Source organism: Miniopterus schreibersii, assembly GCF_964146895.1.
Source record: "Miniopterus schreibersii genome assembly, chromosome: 13".
Lineage (NCBI taxonomy): Eukaryota > Metazoa > Chordata > Mammalia > Chiroptera > Miniopteridae > Miniopterus > Miniopterus schreibersii.
Window position 1 is genome coordinate 11963049 of NC_138113.1, and position 20810 is coordinate 11983858.

The 20810-nt window shown below is 36.6% G+C and overlaps 1 protein-coding gene across 4 annotated transcripts in view; it reads left to right on the plus strand.

Annotated features, from left to right (window-relative positions):
• Positions 1-20810, plus strand: part of BABAM2 (BRISC and BRCA1 A complex member 2) — a 316065-nt gene that overhangs the window by 60263 nt on the left and 234992 nt on the right. For all 4 annotated transcript variants that reach the window (XM_081156557.1, XM_081156556.1, XM_081156555.1 and 1 more), the window contains one exon: positions 17368-17462. In XM_081156557.1, the coding sequence (XP_081012683.1) occupies positions 17368-17462 (95 nt within the window). The remainder of the gene's footprint in view (positions 1-17367; positions 17463-20810) is intronic.

The following is a 20810-nucleotide window of genomic DNA, read 5'->3' on the forward strand; positions in this document are numbered from 1 at the left end:
TTCCTGTTTCTCCTTTTTCTGTTTTTCTAAGTGTAATTTCACTACAATTGGGTAAGACTAGTTCCAGACAGTCACCCTCAAACATTAGATTTTTTATCTACTTTGGCAGGGTTGACCATCTCCTCTAGAAAGGAAGGAAAGAATCCACAAGCAAAGCATTTCACGCGACCGTTACCCAGTCATTGTTGAGCACCTGCTCAGTCCCAGTTCTGAAGCATAGTATGGGAAGGCCTCCTTTGCTCAGCACCATCACAACCTTCTCCACATTCTCTCTCCTCTTTCCCTGCTTTCTACTAAACCCGATTGCTTTGACACTGTCTCCAGCTTTCATTTTCAACGCTATCTGTTGCTCTTCCTTTGAATATCTTGTTTCTGTCAGTGTTGTCTATTCTAAGGGGCACATAATTTGCTTTCTACTCCTTAATTTTTCTAATTCTTTTACCCTTGCCTATAATTACCTTCTTATATTTCTTTGTTTAAGTCTACTGTGAACAATACTAAGAGTGGACATTTAAAAAAAAGGATTAGACTGAGCCTGATTTTAGACTGAAAGGAAGTAGGAGACTGGCAGATTGTCCAAGGATGGCCATGACAGTAACTCTTGTCCCACATAATCTCCTTGCCACCCCCACCCCCACACTTCAAGAGTTGGAGTGTAATTTTTCTCCTCTTGAATCTGGGTGAATTTGTGACTATTTTAACCAACAAAATATAATAAAAATAATGTATGGACTAAAGAGGCTAGGTCATAAATGGCAATAGAACTTTTGTCCTATTAGCAAGAACACTTGTGCTTGGGGCTGTGAGCCACTGCATATGAAGTGTGACTGCTTTGAGGTTACTGTACTGTCAGGTAGCCAAGCCACATGAGGAGGCCACATGTTGGCGCTGCAGTTGGCAGTTCATGTCTTGGAGTTATCCTAGTCCAAGCACCAGATATGTGAGTGGAACCATATTGGACCCTTCAAACTACCTTATCTACCAGCTGTGTACCTCTGAGAGGTCTCTCTCAACACTGTCAGGAGCAAAAGAATCACTGTCTACATTCTGCCCATATTTCTAACCCACAGAATCTGTGAGCTCATATACTAACATGGTTGTTGTTTTAAGCCTCTGAGTTTTGGGGTAGTTTGTTAGGCAGCATTCGTAATTGGAACAGAGACACTGAAGCACAGAGCAGAACAAGAGCCTGTAGGCAGGTGGAAGAGATGGGGCTAGGATCAGAGATGCAGACAGAGGTTCAGTCTCCAGAGGGAGGAGGAAAGGACAAAGCATTAGGAAGGAAATGGGTAAATTTTGAGCAGAAGGCATGGGCAATTCACCATATATATATTTTTAATTTTTGTTTATATTTGGATAAAGTTGGAGTTGGAGTCAGCTCCCAAGAGGTAGAAGGTCTAGAGAGGGCCCTGCTGCCTTGTGGAGAGTATTGAAGACAGTACAGATTATTTGTCTTCAGCTCCTTGCCTTTAGGACATACCCCTGTGTGGAAAGGCAGAGGCTTGGCGCTTTATCATTGTGGTCTGCCTTCCTCAGAGAGCTTTGTGTCTAGAGAACTGTAAGTGTGAAGTCAGCCCTTCCTAGATAAAGGGGACTCTCCCCGAGGACAGCCTTGGACCTCTGTGGCTCTGTTTATAAGTCCTGAAACTCACGCAGTGTGACTCTTTAGGTTCCGAATGACCCAGAATTGCTTGTGGTTTTGGGAAATGAAAGGAAGCCTACCTTTAGAGTGGGGACTTTGATTTTAAGTAGCAGCTTTCTGGAGAGGAGAGGGAACAAATCTACAGTTCTAGTTCAGGAGCTAACGAAGGTTTTTGTCCACATTGAGACTCAGCAAGTATTAATTGAATGGTGGAATTGATTCTCCAAGAGAATTGTTTTCTGGAGCATCCAGCCGTCTGGACACCAGTCACATGCAAGTCAGTTTGTTTCTGTGAAGGATGACACACACCATGTCTAAATGTACTCTTAAGAGTCTGGGAGTCCTGCAAGTTGTAGTTTTCCTTAGTAAAATGTCTAATTTGTTGTTGAAATCTCCTAATTAAGATTGTAGAAAGAGAGATGCTGTAGAACCTCATTGAAATACTATTACTGGACAAAAGAACACCACTTTCATGACAGGGTAACTGTGATGTATCAAACTTTTACTTCATGTATAATAGAAGATAGAATGTGCCCTGTATTATCAGGGACTTTACTATATTTCAGTTGGTCTCTGTTAGATGCTTTTAATTTTTGCCCCCTACTGTGTTGGAGTGTGATTGGTGCATCTGAGATGTTGTAACGTGTGCTTTGCTTATTTCTCCACCTCTGCTCTGAACATCGTGGCACATATAGATAACTTGCTCTTACAGACCCTACTTGACTTCTTTCTGACTTGCATAATTTTCCTGGTAGGAGCATGACTGTCTTTGTCCTTTGTTTTTATCAACTTAAATTTAAATTATCAAACAGAAGAATTGTCATTGTGACACCAATCCTTTTAAAAAACTGCTCATTTTCTGTTGCTTGATTATGTTTCACTTTTTCCTATTTTCAGTGAATGTTGGCTAGAGCTTCTGTACCTCTATCTGTTTTTACTCTGGTAGTAGTTTTATTTATTTATTTTATTTATTGTTTCTGAAAAGCATTTTCTTATAGCTGCTTTTGAAGAATTTTATTTTATTATATTATTTATTTATTTATTTATTTATTTATTCTATAATTAAAGCACTTCGGGGTTCAACTTTATTAAGAAATGTGGAGATGTGAAAAGCTGTATACAGTACTATGATAAACATTCATGCGCCCACTTTTTAGTTTAAGGACTAAAACGTTACTATTACTGCTAAAGCTTGCTGTATATCTCTTACCAGTCTCATCCCACTTCCATCCCCACCCTAGAATTGGTGATGTTGGTTATTCCAGCACATTTCCGTACACTTTTACCACCTATACCTGTAATCCTGAACACCGTGTAGCACTGTATGCCATATTTTCAAACTATTATATGGATAGTATCACAATGTGATATTCATTAGTAACTTTTTTTGAATAATTTTAATTTATTCATCCTTATTTTTCAGCATCCTAAATTTTCATTCATTTCAATAGATTTTCCCCTACTTTAGCTTCTGTGGATTACGGGACTAGCTTTTGTTCATTGTTAGACATGTTTAGCTCTGTCGTGTGTGAACTCAAAGGATCCTTCATACTATTTTTTTACATCTTTCTTGGTCCAGTTGCTGGGCACTTCAGAATTATTTGACAGTTGAAAGTATTCAGTTTTTTCCCCCTCCATGAATTCTGAAGGCTATTGTTTAGTTTTCACATGTTTCTGAGAGTTTCTGAGTGGGTTTTTGCACGATCTTCCAAACACTGTTTTGTGGGAGCTGCAGCACAAGGTCCGCCTGATACTGTTCTTTGTGTGCTAGTTTGATTCTGCTGCTAGTGCTCTGGTTTGTGCCTGTGGATGCAGTCAGCAAAAGACATATTGTTACACAGTGAACTCAGAGTTGAAAGAAAGATTGGTGTGGTTGCCCCCCATCTAGTATTCTGTGGTCATTTCTCCTGATTTTTTGGCAAGTGTTGCTTATCTGTGTCAAGCTTTGCCACATCAGCCTTAAATTTCTGCTTTGTATAATTCAGGTAGGAATTAGAAAGAAGTATTTACAGTCGTATAGCATTCCATATTTTCCAGTGTATTTTTACTTAAGTGATCTCACTCTAATTTCCCAGCAGCTTTCGGAATGCCAGTTATCCTGCTTTATGCGTAAGGGAGGGCTCATAGGGTCTAAGTGACTAGCCTGAGATACTCACTGGGAAGTCAGGGATCCAGAACTCAAATCCAAGGCTCCCAAGTACAGGCTTGATGTTTTCCCACTGTAAATGCTGGGAAAGAAAGATCATGTTTATTACCACACAGTAACAACGTGCTTCTCAGTAGAAGCAGATGAGAACAAATGGAGCTCGGCAGCTCCATTTGAATGATCAGCAGCTCATGGTGAGAAAGCCGTACGAGAAGTAAGAACAAGCAGTGGCATTGCCGAATAGATAAACAGCATCAAATGCTCATGCCTTCTGCCCACGTCAGCTTGCAAAGGTGTGGTCAGTTGACCAATATCTGATTGGGAAATCAACTGACAAACTTCCACTTTTGTGTGGATCTCTCTTGGACACTTGAAGAGTAATAACTTGTGGTTGGTTATTTTTGTTTTGCTTATTTTTGAGGGTAGAAATCACAAGCAGAATTTGCTGAAAGTAGGGTGAGAAGTTAATCAGGTATATGAGAGATACAGGCTCGTTTCAGCTTTGAGATGTAGAGAATAGTCTTAAATGTGTCTTTAAGACTACTTAGGCAGTGATCTTAAGTTATCTTGAGGACCCTGACGTAGTAACATGGCTTTATGATTTGGGGCTGTTATCTCTCCTGATGTATCTTTAATTGTCTTAAATATATCTTTTTGATATAATAAAAACTGGTTTAATTTGCAATCAGATTGTAAATTAAAACAGTTTTGAACCACTTTCTAAAATCAGTTGAGTTGTTTTCTTTAATGTGGGAAGGATGAAGAGAGAGAACTTAGAGGTAAGATAGCGTAAAGGTCCAGATAGTAAGACGGATCAGATGTGCATAGCTAAACTCTGGGCAACTGTGAAGGAGAAAATTGGGTTTATATTTTAAAATGCACTTAGATTTATTTAGAAATACAGTTATCGAAATATTTTAACCTTAGCATATGCCTTAAATATTAAGTACCCAGTTTTGTTTTATTTTAGGAGTAGAAGGAATCTGAAAGAAATTAGATAATGATCAAAAGCAAACTTCACTCAAGTAGAACGTTCTCCCCTCAACCTTTGTCCTGCTACAGTTCCTCTTAAGAGACATGAATTTGTCAGAACTTATGTCATCCTAATGATTAACTGAAGTGGAAGAACTTTATTTTTAGAGCTAAAGTCCCTGTGATGTCATCTAACCTGTTACCCATTGTAGCAGTTTCTTTAGGGGTATCCTTGGCAAGTGGCTATTGTGGACCCTGAGAAAGAAGATACATACTGAGAAGAGTCACTGGTGGCTGACTAGGCTCAAATTTAAAAAACAGAGCCTAGCAGCCGTTTCTATACAGGGGCCTTTCACACAGACTGTATGCACTTCAGGGAGAAGCCTGCACTAAGGGGTCTGCTTTCTGCACTGACCTGCCTGCCTGCACTTGCACTGTCTTCCTGCCCCTGAGCCAGCCCTTATAAAGGAGCTCCTGGAATCCTGTTCTAACCAATAGAACTGAGGCTTTCTTCATCCAATCAGAGCTGCTTCACCAACCAATCAGAGTAGCTCCATTTTATTGAGGCAGAATTTTTTCTTTGTTATTGATACTAATTATAATATTTTTTGAGGTATTGAGTGAATTAATAAGTCGTGAAGATTCTCTCCTAGAAAATGAGAAAAAAGTCTTTTATCCCGATAGTTTAACCCAAATCTTTACAGTCACATACTCTTTTTCTTAAGCTTCCTCACGTATGGAATAATCAGTTGTGATTTTTTTTTTTATGTTGTTTCACATTTTAGGATTTTTTCCATAGTGTCTTCCAAATGACAATGTCTGTTTTTGTTCTCTGTCAATGCAAAGCTCCTTACTCTGTACATTGAAACCAACCTTTTGATCCATTTCACTATGATATTTGGTTCACAGAAAATGAAATGTAAATACATAGTTGTCTAGAGGCTATATCTAAATTAATGGTTTATGTGGATATATATAAAAATCAAGCTTACATGCTAAGTTTTTTTTATTATTTTATGATGTTTTTTACTATTTTATGATGTCATCATTACGGATTTGTTTTAAAATTATATTTAATTCCTAACTACTTTTAAAAACTACAAATAAAATCATAGAAAGATTGAGAAAGCTTACTTTCTTTTTATGGGGTCAGGTGCATTGTAATCATTAAAAAAGAATTGGTAATAAATTATATTAATGAAACAGTTTATGAATATGCATTAGAAAATTATTAACACTAAAAATTTCTACAGTAGAATGTTTATTACTCAATAAACTAATGCTAATTCATAGCATTTGGCTTAAAATATTGTTATTTTATGCACTGAAGTATACAAGAAGTACAAGGTTAAAGGTTCATTTAAAACATATAACATCTGAAGATAGGACATTATACCTTTTCCAAATTAATCTGGTTTCTAAGAGTTAGCAACATAGTAGATTCCCTATGAAATACTTAAGAATCATGTAACTAATTTTCCTGAAAACTATCTTTTATTGTAAACCACTGAAATAACTGGGCATGCTCAACTCGGAGAAGGAAGCACTGAAAGAAGAGGTCCTTTGTAGATAGTTTAGGGACTACCATGTAGAATAATGCTTAAGACAGAACTAGCATTAATAACTGAAAGTGATTCATAAGCACATATATTTTTTTTAGAAATAAAAAAGAACTTTTTCTAGCAACTAATAATTGCCCAGCAACAGAACATGCTGCCTAATGAAGTAGTGAGCACATTTAACCTCGAAGCAGTCACAGCAAAATGGACGACCTTCTCCCCTCCCCTCCCCTCCCCTCCCCTCCCCTCCCCTCCCCTCCCCTCCCCTCCCCTCCCCTCCCCTCCCCTCCCCTCCCCTCCCCTCCCCTCCCCTCCCCTCCCCTCCCCTCCCCTCCCCTCCCCTCCCCTCCCCTCCCCTCCCCTCCCCTCCCCTCCCCTCCCCTCCCCTCCCCTCCCCTCCCCTCCCCTCCCCTCCCCTTTGTTCTCTTTGTTCTTTTCTTTATTTTTATTGTATCCCCTAGATCTCTGCCGTTCAGCATGATTGCTACTAGCCACATGTGGCTATGGAGTACTTGAAATATGGCTAGCCTGAATTGAAATGTGCTGTTGTGACACTTCAGATTTTGAAACAATATAAAATACCTCACTAATTAATTTTATTTTATTTCTTGTGAAATGATATGACTTTGTATTTATTGGATAAGTGAAATATATAAAGATTAATTATTTTTATTTATGATTAAATATTTATTAAGGTTAATTATTAGTTCCAGATAAGAAGTAGTAAACACCCTTTACTCTCTCTCTTTCAGTGGTTATATCTAAAGAGCATATACAGCAACTCCCTGAGGACTCTGAAAAGTAAATAATAGCAGACATACTAAGAAGAGAAATCAAAATTCAAATGAGTTTCCTGTGTGCCCTGCCACTACCCCTCTTCCCTCCCCCGCCCCAGCTATTTTCTTTCATATTTCCTGGTTTAGACCGTGGGGCACCCTGGATCCTGGAACTGTGCAATATCATGGACAGAAAAGCTCCAATGAAAATCCTGTCTTGGGTCAAAAGACCAAAAAAGGGGTCCTTTTGCTATGGAGCTTATTTAATTCTTCTGGCCTTAACTCATACAAGCTCCAGTTATGAAACTGGACTCCTGCAGCAGCCTGTCAGACTCTTTTCTTTTGCTCCAGGTGGACACAGTCATGGGAAGTGCGCAAGAATATGGGGAGGCTAAAACTCCGACTTTCTAGCCAGAGCACCAGGAAAAAGTGTTCCTGGAAGCAAGAGTGCATAGGGAGAAATCATGGAGAGGAAGAAGCTGGAAAAAGGATCCTTTAATTTGTGTATGAAGACTCAGGCTTATTCTTGAGTTGCACATTTATGGAACTGGGCAGAATCCATAGAGCAATGGCATTGAGAATTCAGCTGTAGTTTAGTTCAGTGGCCAGATTCCAGACTGTTTTCTTGGTAACACACACTTGGGGGAAACCAGAATAGCATTATAAGGCTTTGAAACTATACTGACATTTGAACCAAGTTCAGAGAAGATAGTTTAGCACTTTTATTATGAACCTAACTTTATTCCAGTTCATTTGGCAACTTAAGTGAAATGAACTTCTTTGGAAGACACAAACTTCAAAACTTACTAAAGAAGAAATAGATATTCTGAATAGTCCTACACCTGTTTAAACAATTGAATTCATAGTTAAAAAACAACGTTTCAAAAGTAAAACTCTAGGCCCAGATTGTTTCAGGTGAATTCTACCAAACATTTAAGGAATAAATAGCACCAGTTCTACATAATTTCTTCCAGAAATTGAAGTGGACACAAAATTTCCCAGCTCAATTTATTATAAGCCCAACATTCTCCTGATACCAAAATCAATCAGAGAAAGTACAAGAAAAACAAGACAAACTATAGACCAATATCCCTCATTTGAAGAGAGAAACAAAACTTTTCGGAAAAAAATTAGCAAATTGAATCCAGCAGGAAAAAAAATTCATATATATATATGGGTTTTATCCTGGGACTAAACCACAGATTCAACATGTGAAAATTAATCAGTGTTATTCTCCATATTTACAGACTAATACAAGAGAAAACATGTGATCATATCAATAGATGCAGAAAAAACATTGAACAAAATTAAAAATCCGTTCATGATAAAAATGTATGAATTGTATGAATTCATTAGTGTATGAATTGTATTCTATTTATGTTATACAGCACAGCTTCAGATACTAGAAATGCAAAGGAAGATTAGACGTGGTCTCAATCTAGAGATAGGAGTCTGCTAGAAGGAGGTCTTACAGGGAAAGGAGGCCAGTTTAAATGACTTAGATTTAACCTCCCCCACTTCCACCTTTTTTTTTTTTTTTTACAGATATTTCTTGAGGGCCTGTATCATACAAATTATGTCAGCTCTCAGATACGATAATTCTTCTAGTCTCTTTTCCTTGATACAGAAAAAGAAATTCTACCTTTCAAGGCAAAAAGTGTGCTGTACAGTAGAATCATTGGCACTGTCTCTGAATTTGTAGGGAAAGCAGAGTATATCTTTGAGACACGTGATAACTTTCTTCATGATACCCTTATAATGAACGTTCTAGGTTTGTAGTATTATTGGATAAATATTATTGTTTAAATGATTGTGCCCATGAGGTACTGGTTAATTGAATTTGGTCTGCCAGAGAGTTTTCTAGAAGCATGTTCAGCCTGTTTGTTTATAACTTGAAACTGAGAGTGCCAACCCAAAATTGGAATAGAATCTAAGAATACTATGGTGGTGTAAACAGAGAGGTAAATCTAACAAGATTGAAATATAATAGGGACAAATTTAAAATCCTGAAGTAGATTCTGAAATTTTGCTGTCTAAATTAAGAATGAAGACCATGTGGCTTAACAATAGTGTGTATGTATATGAAAGTCTTGGGGCTCTTAGTTGATAGGAAGTATACCTTGAGTCAACACTGATGTGTCTGCCAGAGAAAGCTATTTTAATTTGCAATGGTATCTACTAATAGAAGTTTAGTATCTAAAATGAAGGCATGGATGTCTGAACTTGATTCTTTGCTCTTTAGAGCACACCTGGAATCTCATGGTAGTTCTGAGTATTATCATCTAAGAGGATTATAGACAATCTGGTACACCTGCAGAGAAGAGAGAGGAATGGACGATAAAGGAAATTGAGACCAAGTCATACGAAGAATAGTGAAAGAAACTGGTATTTAGCCTGGTCAAGAGGTGACTCATGATAGGGTTGAAAGAGGTCATAAGAACTGCCTGTAAAGGAGAAGAAGGGTTATGATAGTAAGGTGAAAACTAGAATTGTTCCATAAATTCCTAAGAACCAGTGGATGAAATTTTAAGAGAGAGAGATTAAGTTTCAGCATAAGGAAACACTATCAAGAGTTAGAACTCTTGGAAATGAGTCACCTCTCCAAAGTCTTTTGTCAAATTATTGCTTGAATCTACCTTCCCATTGAGAATTTCCTTCAGCTGGCATTTCCACAAGATTCTTGTCTGACCCTTACTTCCCATAGTTGGGGTTTCAGTAAATGATTATTTTACGTAGCAACTGATAGGAATAATTGGCAAAACTCCAGTTATTTACGGTTTGAGTTGTTTCTTTGAAACTATATTTTCCTGGCAGTCATTTAACTGTAAGATAGATACTTTTTCAGTGGTAAGAATAAGGAAAGGAACCCGTGGACAAGCTGTGTTCCTTCTGTAACCGGGGAGCGGGACGATGGTTCACTCTGCAGACCTGGTAACCCGGCCTCCCTGAGATGCTGTTGATATCCTCTAAAGATTGTTAGCTTCCGAGGCACAAGTGTGTAAATAAGAACTACCTTGCACCTGTAATTTCTGTGATTTCATGTGTGTGCCGTATTGTGAAGCATTGGTCCCAATATTATAGCCCGGAAATTTTCAGGGAGTGATAAAAAATAAAACTTGAAACTACCATTTTGTTTTTAGGTGGATCACAACTGCTAGCCATTCTAGGTGTTTTGTTTCTTTACTTTTTTTTTTTTAACCTCACCTTATGTCACTTCTGATCCTATTTTTATTTCTTTGTTCTCTTGACTGCTCTTCTTTTTTTATGAAGAGTTGAAATAAGCAGTATCCAAGGAGTCTGTACTTTGTGTTCGTTTCATCTTCTCCAGGGTGAAATAAAGGAAATGCGAGGCTATTGCTGTCCTATATGATTTGTGTTGGTTTTTTCTCCACCGTCTCCGCCTTGAGGTCAGGTACTATGTTTTCTACTTCCCATACAACTCCCCAGGTGTCCAATCTGTGCATCTGTGCATGGCGGGTTTTTAATAAATGTTCTTGACTGATTTACTGACTGTTCTCCATAGCAAGAAAACAATGCCACATTTTATTCCAAAGAGGCTATAGAGTATTGAGCACAGTGTTTCAGGAGATCTCTGAGGTTGAGGGTAAGAGTTTGAGAAATTCTGAAATGTAAGTGTGAGATTCTGAGAGGTATTGAAATTTACTTGTTTTTGAAAAATAATTGTATAATGTTTTTACTACATGTATTATAGTAACTTCTCTCGTTCTAAAGAGATCCTCTCAGTTGAGGGTGTGATAATTTGGTATACATTGTTTATTTAAAAAAATATTCTATAGTCAAATACACTTGACTGCTTTAAAATTTAAAAAATATCAGCTACAATAAAAATTAACTTTCCCAGTACTCTTGTTTAAAAGGATTCATATGGGAACTTCTTGAAAATTAAAGATCTTTAAAAGTATTCACCTTATAAAAATACTCTTTGTTTTTAAAAAGAACTCATTGCAGAGCTTTTTAAATGGAGAACTCCCTAATTGCACTTTCAAGATGATTTTATTTATAAAAAATAAAATTGCTCATAACCATTGAGTAAATACTTTCTAATTTATTTACGATTAAAGTGGGACGAATTTTTGCATCGCATTAAAAAATAACAGCTTTATTGAGGATAATTTGCATACCATGCAATTCACTCTTTGAAGTGGTTTTTAATGCATTCACAAAACTGTGCAACTGTCAGCACTGTTGCAGAACATTTTCATCCACAAAAAGAAACCTTGTACTCGTAGCAGTCACTCCCCATTTCCCCCTTTTCCAGCCCTTGGCAACTATTAATGTACTTTCTTTCTCTATGGATTTACATATTCTGGACATTTCATGTAAATGAAATTATACAATAATCATACAATATATGTGGCCTTTTGTGTCTGGCTGTTTTCACTTAGCATAAAGTTTTCAAGTTTCATCCATATTATAGCATGTAACAATACCTTTTTTATAGCTGAATGATATATATATATCTCACATTTTATTTATTCATTCTTCAGTTGACGGACATTAGTTTTTGTTCTACTTTTTGTCTGTTGTGCATAATGCTGCTATGAACAACATTCATGTGCAAGATTTTGTGTGAACATGTTTTCATTTTTTTTGAGTATATACCTAGGAGTGGAATTGGTGGGTCATAAGGTAACTCTGTGTTTAACATTTTGAGGAACTGCCAAACTGTTTTCCAAAGGGGTGGTACTATTTTCTATTCCCACCTGCAGTGTATGAGGGTTCCAGTTTCTCCACATCCTCACCAAGACCTATTATTATATGTCCTTTTGATTGTAGCCATCCTAGTGGGTATAAAGTGGTATTGCATTGTGGTTTTGATTCTGTTTACTTAATGATTAATGATGTTAATCTTTCTTTCATATACTTCTTGCTATTTCTGTATCTACTTTGGAGAAATATCTATTTAAATCCTTTGTCCATTTTTAAATTGGATTATTTGTCTTTTAATTGTTGAGGTATAAGTGTGCCTTACATATTGTGGGTACAAGTTCTTTATCAGATATATGATTTGCCAAATCATACATTTTCTCCCATTCTGTGAGTTGTTTTTTCAGTTTCTACACAGTGTCCTTGAAGGACAAAAATTTTAAATTTTTATGATGTCCAGTTTACTTAGTTTTTCTTTTGTTGCTTGTGTTTTTTGATTTCATGTATAAGAAAACACTGCCTAGTTATAAAGATCTACTCTTATGTTTTCCTCAAAGAGCTCTCTATAGTTTTCCCTCTTACACTTAGATCTTTGATCCATTTTGAGTTAATTTTGGTATATGTTTTGAGTTAGGGACTCAACTTTATTCTTTAGCATAAGGATATCCAATTGTCCATCACCATTTGTTGAAAAGACTCTGTCTTAGTCTGTTTGGGTTGCTATAACAAAGTATTGTACATGGAATAGCTTAAACAACAAACATTTACTTTTCATAGTTCTGGGGGCCGGGAAGTCTGAGGTCAAGATGGTGGCAGATTCAGTGTCTGGTGAGGGTCTCTTTCCTGGTTTAGTCTGTTTTTTCATTGTAACCTCACATAGCAGGAGGCAAAAAAGCTCTTTTGGGGTTTTTTTTTAAGGGCACTAATCCCATTCATGTGGGCTCTGACTTTATGACCTAATCACTTTGCAAAGGCCCTACTTCTAAATATTATCACATTGGGGATTAGGTTTCCACATATGATTTTTTAAAAAAAAATATGTCTTTATTGATTTCAGAGAGAGGAAGGGAGAGGAGAGAGAGAAAAAAACATCAATGATGGGAGAGTCATTGATTGGCTGCCTCCTGCACGCCCCCACTGGGGATCAAGCCCGCAACCTGGGCATGTACCCTGTCGGGAATTGAACCACCAACTCCTGGATCCTAGGTCGATGCTCAACCGCTTAGCCATGCCAGCTGGGCCCCACATATGAATTTTAAGGGGACACAAACATTCAGTCTATAGCAGACTCTTTTATTTAAAAAATTTTTTAATTGTGGTAAAATACACATAACAAAAAATTTAACATCTTAATAAATTTTTAAGTGTACATTTCATAGTGTTAAGTACATTCACATTGTTGTGCAACCAATCTCCATAATGCTTTGCATCTTGCAGAACTAAAACTTTATACCCATTAAACAACTCCCCATTTCCCCTTCCCCCTAGCCCTTGCCAACCACCATTCTTCTTTCTGTCTCTATGAATTTGACTACTCTAGGTACCTCATATAAGTGGAATCACAGTTTTTGTCTTTTTGTGGCTGGCTTATTTTGCTTACCATAACATTCTCAAAGTTTATTTATGTTATAGCATTTGTCAGAATGTCATTTTTAAGGCTCAATAATATTCTATTGTATGTGTTTATCTTTTTGGTGGTTGATGGACTGGGTTGCTTTCATTAGCCATTGTGAATAATGCTGCCATGAACAGGGGAGTGCAAATATCTCCCTGAAACACTGATTTCACTTTTTTTGAGTATATACCGAGGGTAGAATTGCTGAATTATATGGCAGTTCTATTTTAAAGTTTTTGAGGAGCTGCCATATTGTTTTCCATAGTGGCTGCACCATTTTAGTGGTTCATAGGGGTTCCAATTTCTCCACAGCCTTGCCAACACTCATTATGTTCTCTTTCTCACTCTCTTTGCCCCATTGAATTGTCTTAGTATCCTTGTCACAATCAGTTGACTATAAATGTGAAAGTTTATTGCTAGACTCTGAATTCTAGTCCATTGATCAGAATGTCTCTCCTTTTGCCAGAACTGTACTGTCTCGATTACTGTGGCTTTGAATTGGGAATAAGTTTTCAATTGTGAAGTGTAAATCCTTCAACTTTGCTTTTTCAAGATTGCTTTGGCCATTCCGGATCCTTTGCATTTCCATCTGACTTTTAGGATTGGCTTGCCAATTTCTGCAAAAAGATTCAAGCAGGGATTTTGATAGGGATTGTATGAAAACTATAGATTAATTAAGTAGTATTGCCATCTGAACAATATTAAATCTTGTGATCCATGGACATGAGATGTCTTCCCATTTATGTAGGCCTTCCTTAAGGTTTTTTTCAACAGTATTTTGTAGTTTTTAAGTGTACAGTTTTACATTTCTTTTAAGATTATTCCTAAGTATTTTATTCTTATTGATGCTGTTGTAAATGAAATTGTTTTCTTAATTTTAATTTTAGGTTTGTTCATTGGTAATGCATAGAAATACAATTGATTTTATACATTTATCTTTTATTTTGCAACCTTGCTGAACTTACTAGTTCTCAAAATTTCCCTCCCCCCCTCCCTCCCCTCCCTCCCTCTTTCTTCCTTTCTTCCTTTCTTCCTTTCTCTTTTTTTTGGATTTTATACCCAATCTAGATGCCATTTATTTCTTTTCTTGCCTAAGTGCCCTGGCTAAAAGTTCCAGTACAATGTTGAATAGAATTGGCAAGAATGAGTATCCTTGGATCAGATTTTTAATGTTTAGTGGTTTGGAAATATGTGTTACTGACAATGCTCCTTTGAGAACTTGAAAATCCAGCTTTGTGTCTTCAGTAGAAACAAAAATAATAAAATTGCTTCTTTTGGAATGTAGCATGCTATTTATTTTTTGGGCATCAAGGCACAGTAGATTCTAGCTTGACTTTTTCCAAAACTTGAATGGCTTTGCTTTATTAACTTGATGAATTTTTTCCCCCCAAAAGTCACTAAAGTAAGCCAAACGTAGGACTTTTAAAAACATATCTTTCATGTACATGTCCTCCTAAGGAATCGTGAGTGCTGGGTATAGCTGAATGAGTAATCAGGGCATTCATATAGTCTTCACTGATTCTTCTTTGTCTTGGCTTGGGTTAATGCTTTATAGTTGGCAGACTTGAAAAATTTTATTATTCATAATAGATACAGTTGAAAACCAGAGATAATGATTGTGGGTAGGGTGAAGGGACTGATTGTACTAACTTTTGATAATTTAATTCTACATCCAAATTCTGAAGGATATATTCTTGCTCAATTTTATTCCCTACAGAAAGTGGCAGAATAACTCTTTCCTACTTTATTCTTTACTGTAGGTTTTGTTAGTACTTAGGTATTCAATGCAGAGAATAGAATTTCTCTCAGATATTGAGCATTTCTTGAATCTATTCTATATGTGTTGCATTTTGCCTTATTGGAGACGTGAAATAAGTATGAGAGCATGTTTATTTTATGAATGCTTACAAAATATTTAGGAAGATCAAGTATGTGTTCTTACCTTGGACTGATTTGTATTTGTAGCTCTGTGTATATGTCTTATCTCTCTCACAAAATGTAAGCTCCTTGAGGATAACCATCTTTGTATTGACTCATTGCATATCATAGTGCCTCCCACTGTAACATGTGTTTATTATGAATTTTAAAAATTAATGAAACAATAAAAAAATATGACAACATTTCAATACATAACCAGTTAGTATTGTTGAATTTCAGAAGTAACAATTATCAGTTTGTTCTGGATTTATTAGGGAAATCTTTATGCAAGAAAAGGTAATTAAGTGGGCTTGTAAAGGATGGGTAAGAACTGAGCAAGGGGGAAGAGCATTTCAATTACATGTCATAGTATTTGGAGGTCAGTGAGTGGATCATATTGACTGGAATAGAAAATTGGTATTGCCTTGTAATAGAGAGAAGAATGGAAAAATAAATAGGAACATTGTATTTTGGAAGCCTTAAATGCCAGTTGGAAAAGTTTGCCCTTACTCCATTTGACATTAGAGAATCATTCAGATTTTTTGAGCTAGGAAGTTTTGGAGCAAAGCAGTACTTAAGAAGGTTTACTTTGTGATAGTATGTATTATGGGCTGGAGGGAAACTGTTATCAGCAGACCATTTAAGAGGATATGGTCATAATTGAATTTTTCTAGTCTTGCCAACTTTTCAAGAGCAGAATTCTTTGACCTTCAGTGCCTAGCATAGAGCCTCGAGCCTCAGAGTTTAAATGTTCATTGGGTGCATGAGTGTATGGACTATGTCGTCTAGGCCTGGATAGAGCTCTGAGCAGTAGGAAATATCCATATGAGAAACATTTTGTTTTCTATGAGTGTAAGGGGTATGGGTAGGGTTGAAGATGATACTAAAGGCTCTGCACCGTGGTTAACGAATAGCAGAGCCATCCCTGGAATTAGGGGGGTCGGCTAGGGGAAGAGAGGAGTGAGGAAAGGGACAGTGAGGAGCGTGTTCTTGGACTTGCTGAGTTTGACGTGGACGTATGTAGTACCTAGTTAGAGACAGAAAGGCTCACATGAGAACTGAAGTCTGGATGTTGCAATTTGGATATCACCGCGAAGGTACTGTTTGGGCAGTAAACATGATTGGACTGATGCAACTGTATGTGTCTGCGTGGGTGTAGTGGGATGCATGTACACAAGTATACATGCTCTCACACTAGGACCCAGTATGTGTATTAGATTACCGGGTTACTACCCTGCATGTCTGTATTAGCAGAATGGCGAGGACTGAGTCTTGGGGTGAGCGGAGGGAATAAAAGGGAGTTAAAGGAGGGGACAGGAAAGGAACAGAGGTAGAAAAACGTGGAACACAAGTTTGCCAAGGAGGCTTTGTAATTTGTCTATGTTTCAAAATAATACTAGTAATAACAATAGTAGCATTCCCATGTCACTTGCTGAGTGCTTGCTACACTACCAGGCACCATGCTAATACCTAGTGGTCTTTTATCCTCACAGGTGGTCTCTATCCTCACAACAAATCTGTGATGTTAGTCATGTAACCCCCTTTTATGATGAGGAAACTGAAGTCTAAAGATGTTAAAACTTTCCTAAGATGACTTAAGTAATAAATAATTAGGAGACCGTGTGGATATGAACCTGATATTTTTGACTCCAAACCAAATATTCTTTCCATTATACCAAAGGTTTGTATGTTTAATTTCTTCAAGGAAAGGACTGTATCTTTAGAGAATCAGTCCTTGATAAAGGCCTGTTAATTAGCAGGCAGTGACTGGACAGTAACATTTCCCATAAAAAATATCTCCATGTATTTTGTATGTGGCTGTTATACTTTTCTACTGGGTATTTATATTTATAGCATGTTAGGAGATTAAAATTTCTTGATTGCATGTTGTGGATGTTAATTTAAAAGAGGATATCAGTTCTTTTGTTTGGAGAATTAATCATTTAGAAAGTGTTTTTCAAATTTTTTTGGTCTAACATAAACTTCTTTCAGAAGTTTTTCTGATGCATTCCTCAGAACATTCATACATTAACAAGGAAATGAGAAGGACCTGACATTTTCTTTTATTTCAGGGGATATAATTTTCAATGCCCAGTACCCAGAGCTGCCCCCCGATTTTATCTTTGGAGAAGATGCTGAATTCCTGCCAGACCCCTCGGCTCTGCACGTGAGTAACTGCAGGCTCATTTGGATGTTCTTTATTTGCTGAAAGAAAAGAAAATTAGCTTTTGACAATTGCTTAATAGATAAATTTGCCAAACACACGGACTTTTTTCCAGCACTTTTTTTCTCTGTTCTGTGAAATAAGTACAGCTCTTTATGTGCTAAAATAGTTTAAATAAGAGGGTTTTTTCTTTCATTGCAGCTTTACTTTCAGACTATTTTGAATTAATGGAAGTCTCTAGCGTATTGGGTAAAATATTTTTACTTCAGCTTGAAGAGACATGTTGAAAACATTTTCTTTGTTTTAAGTTAATATTTCATGCCTGCAGTCACTTTTCTAATGTTTACTAACACTTCATCACAGGGCTTGTTAGGGGAGTGGTTTTGGCCCTTTAAGAGGCCTTCCTTTGTAATATAAGTGAAAGTGTCAAATTTGGACTTGAATCCATGTTATCTCAGAATTACCATCAGAAGGGTAGAGGCCAGATTAAGTGTTCTTCATTAAGTAAGACCCAAAACTTTGCAGTTGAAGTGAAATGTCTCAGGAATAAAGGCAGAGGAAGGGGAGTGGTATTTGTCAGAGCACATGCGGCTTTTATAAAAATTGTGTGTGTTGCGTGGCTGGTGGAGAAAAACGTGATATTTTATCAAAAATATCTGACCAGACAGAATGTCTCTTTCCTTCCCAAGTTCGATTTTGCTATGAAGCCTATAGTATAGGAAGTTTTATTGTTGTTCAGAACTATGTTCTTAGTCTTGCTTTTTGAAACTTTTTTGTCTCATTTAAGTTTTGTAATTTAGTTTTGATGACTTACTTGGAAATCTTGCCCCTCTACCTTTTTAAAAAGGGAAGTATTAAATAGGGAGTTTTAACCCAAACCTAAAGAATTATCTTAAATTTTATAGCACAGCTGGAAAAATATGGTTGGCAAGAGTAGGATGGGTTTGTTGCTAAATTTCCAATAATTACACATAGACTGTCACTTTGGCTGATTCTTTTAAAAAAATTGTAGTTTAAGTATGGCCTCTTTAGATGCTGTGTGTTATACATTCCTCTGATATTGAAGCTGAAGGGCTTACCTGGAGAAAATGAGGCAGAAGTTTCCCTGTAGACCTTTTGTGTATTAAATCTGCCCAGTGAAGGGTAGCATATGTTAAATTCCAAAGATGTATTACAGGCTAGCAGGAATTAAGAAGGCTGCCAGAAAAGGTCTTTTAGTGAAGTGAGACTTGTCCTCGTTCTTGAAGGAAGGAAGTAGGGAATACGGCAGAGAGTATTTCAGGCAGGGGGAATGACATAAATTTAAGAAGTTGTGATATGTAGAATATATTGTAGAAGGTACTGACAGGCTTGCTGAAATGTAAGTTAATATAACGAAGGACTAGAAAAGGTAGGATAAATTGGGAGAAGATTACGGAGTGTCTTGAATGCCAGGTTAAGAGCCATAGAAGGAAATGATGATTGAATAGCCATCTAACAGCAGTGTGGTCAATATAATGGATTAAGGAGAGGCTGAGAACCAGAATTGAGGAGAGTTAAAAAAATCCAAGAGGGGAGACAAGGGGCTTTGAGCTAGGATGACGCAAGAAGGAATACGGTGATGGAAAGGATAAGAAATACATGTTTACAACTTCTTGTTTTGGAATTGTCTTTAAAATTTGCAAGGCATATCTTCAGTATTGACAAGCATTGTGAAAGTGAAAAATTTAAATGCTAGAAAAGACCTTAAGGTCAATCTTATTCCACTTTTCTATTTTAGTATTGACAAAATTGATTTATGTAATTGTATCAGAGTTGATATTATAAATTTACTCTTCTGATATTTTTTCCCTGAGAGAAGTTATCACAAATGTTTTGAGAAATTATATGAAAAAGAACAGCTAAAAAAAAAAAAAAAATCAAAGCACTGTATCTAAAAGAAAGATTATATGCTGTATTTAGGAGAATACCTTCTCTTTAGCTATAATAAATCTAAGGCCTCAGGCAGTGCTTCTTCAAGGACCAGTGGGCTGGGCAAGCCCAGATAAGCAACCAGGGTACACCTTCCACTAGCTGGGTGAGGTCTACACAGCCCTGGAGAGTGCCCTTGATTTCCTGATCCTTAGCAGGCATTTCCCTGAACACTGCATACCTCTGAAGGACTGCACTCCATTGTTAACAGGTTATGCTTTAGTTTTTAGATTCAGTTCAGACTTTTTTCCTCCCTTCTTCAAGTGCACAGAGCATAGTCACTAGTAACCGTATTAGTCTATACTGTGTATGGTTTTGAATGCATGTGGATTAAATATTTCATCACTCATGGAATGAAAACATGATGCCTAGACATCTTGAATTTTTTCACTGAAGTATTCATTGCAGAAGAGAATGAATATGTACCCTTAGAATCTGGGAGTGTAATCCAAAGTAGTTCCTGTGGCAAATATGGAATTTCCTTGAAGTTTCTGGGTTCTATCTTAAAAATTCATAAATATTTTGTATTTGATTTTATAATATACTTATATTTTTAATATAAAAATATCTTAAATTATAAATATTTGACAACAAATGGACTCTCCAGTGTGTCTCAGTTTGAGAAATAAAGCTTTAGAGAATATATGTGATCTTTTATTTATTCGATTTATTTAAACCTGTTCTTTTCCAAAAAAATATTTGAATTAGCTTCAATAAAGGATACACATAAGGTTAATAAAAATATGTGAGGTGTTCTAATCCATCAGATGAAGCCACCTCTTTCTAAACTCAAGCATTATAATTCAGGGAGGTGAGTGCCATTGAGGACTTCGAGATTCTTAGATGAATGGAAAATACTAGATAGATACTAAATTTAGAGATAGGTCTTTCATAGATACCAGAGAATCATAAATCAGGATTTATGATTAAGTTAGGATCTTAGTGGTCTAGTGGTTCCCACTTCTGGTATACATAAGAATAATTTATGGAGCTTGTTAAAAATACAGATCCCTGGACCCAATGGGCATACTGAATTAGATAATTTAGGGAGCCAGAGTCATTCAATTCCCTAGGTGATTTTTATGTATTAGTCTGAACTGCTATTGGGAATCACTAATTGAATTCATCTTTTGCAGTAATATTTCCAACAGAAGGCCATTTGTCTTTGCTTAACCTTATTTCCAGTGAGGAATCATTTTCCATTTTGGGGATACCTCTAATTTTTTAAAATAACAGCTTTATTGAGATATAATTTATATGTCATGCAGTTTACCCATTTAAAGTGTGTAATTGAATGGTTTTTAGTATATACATTGAGTTGTGCAACCATCACCAGTCAAATTGAGAACAGTGTCATCACCCCTAAAAGAAACTCCAAACCCATTAACAGAAACTTCTTGT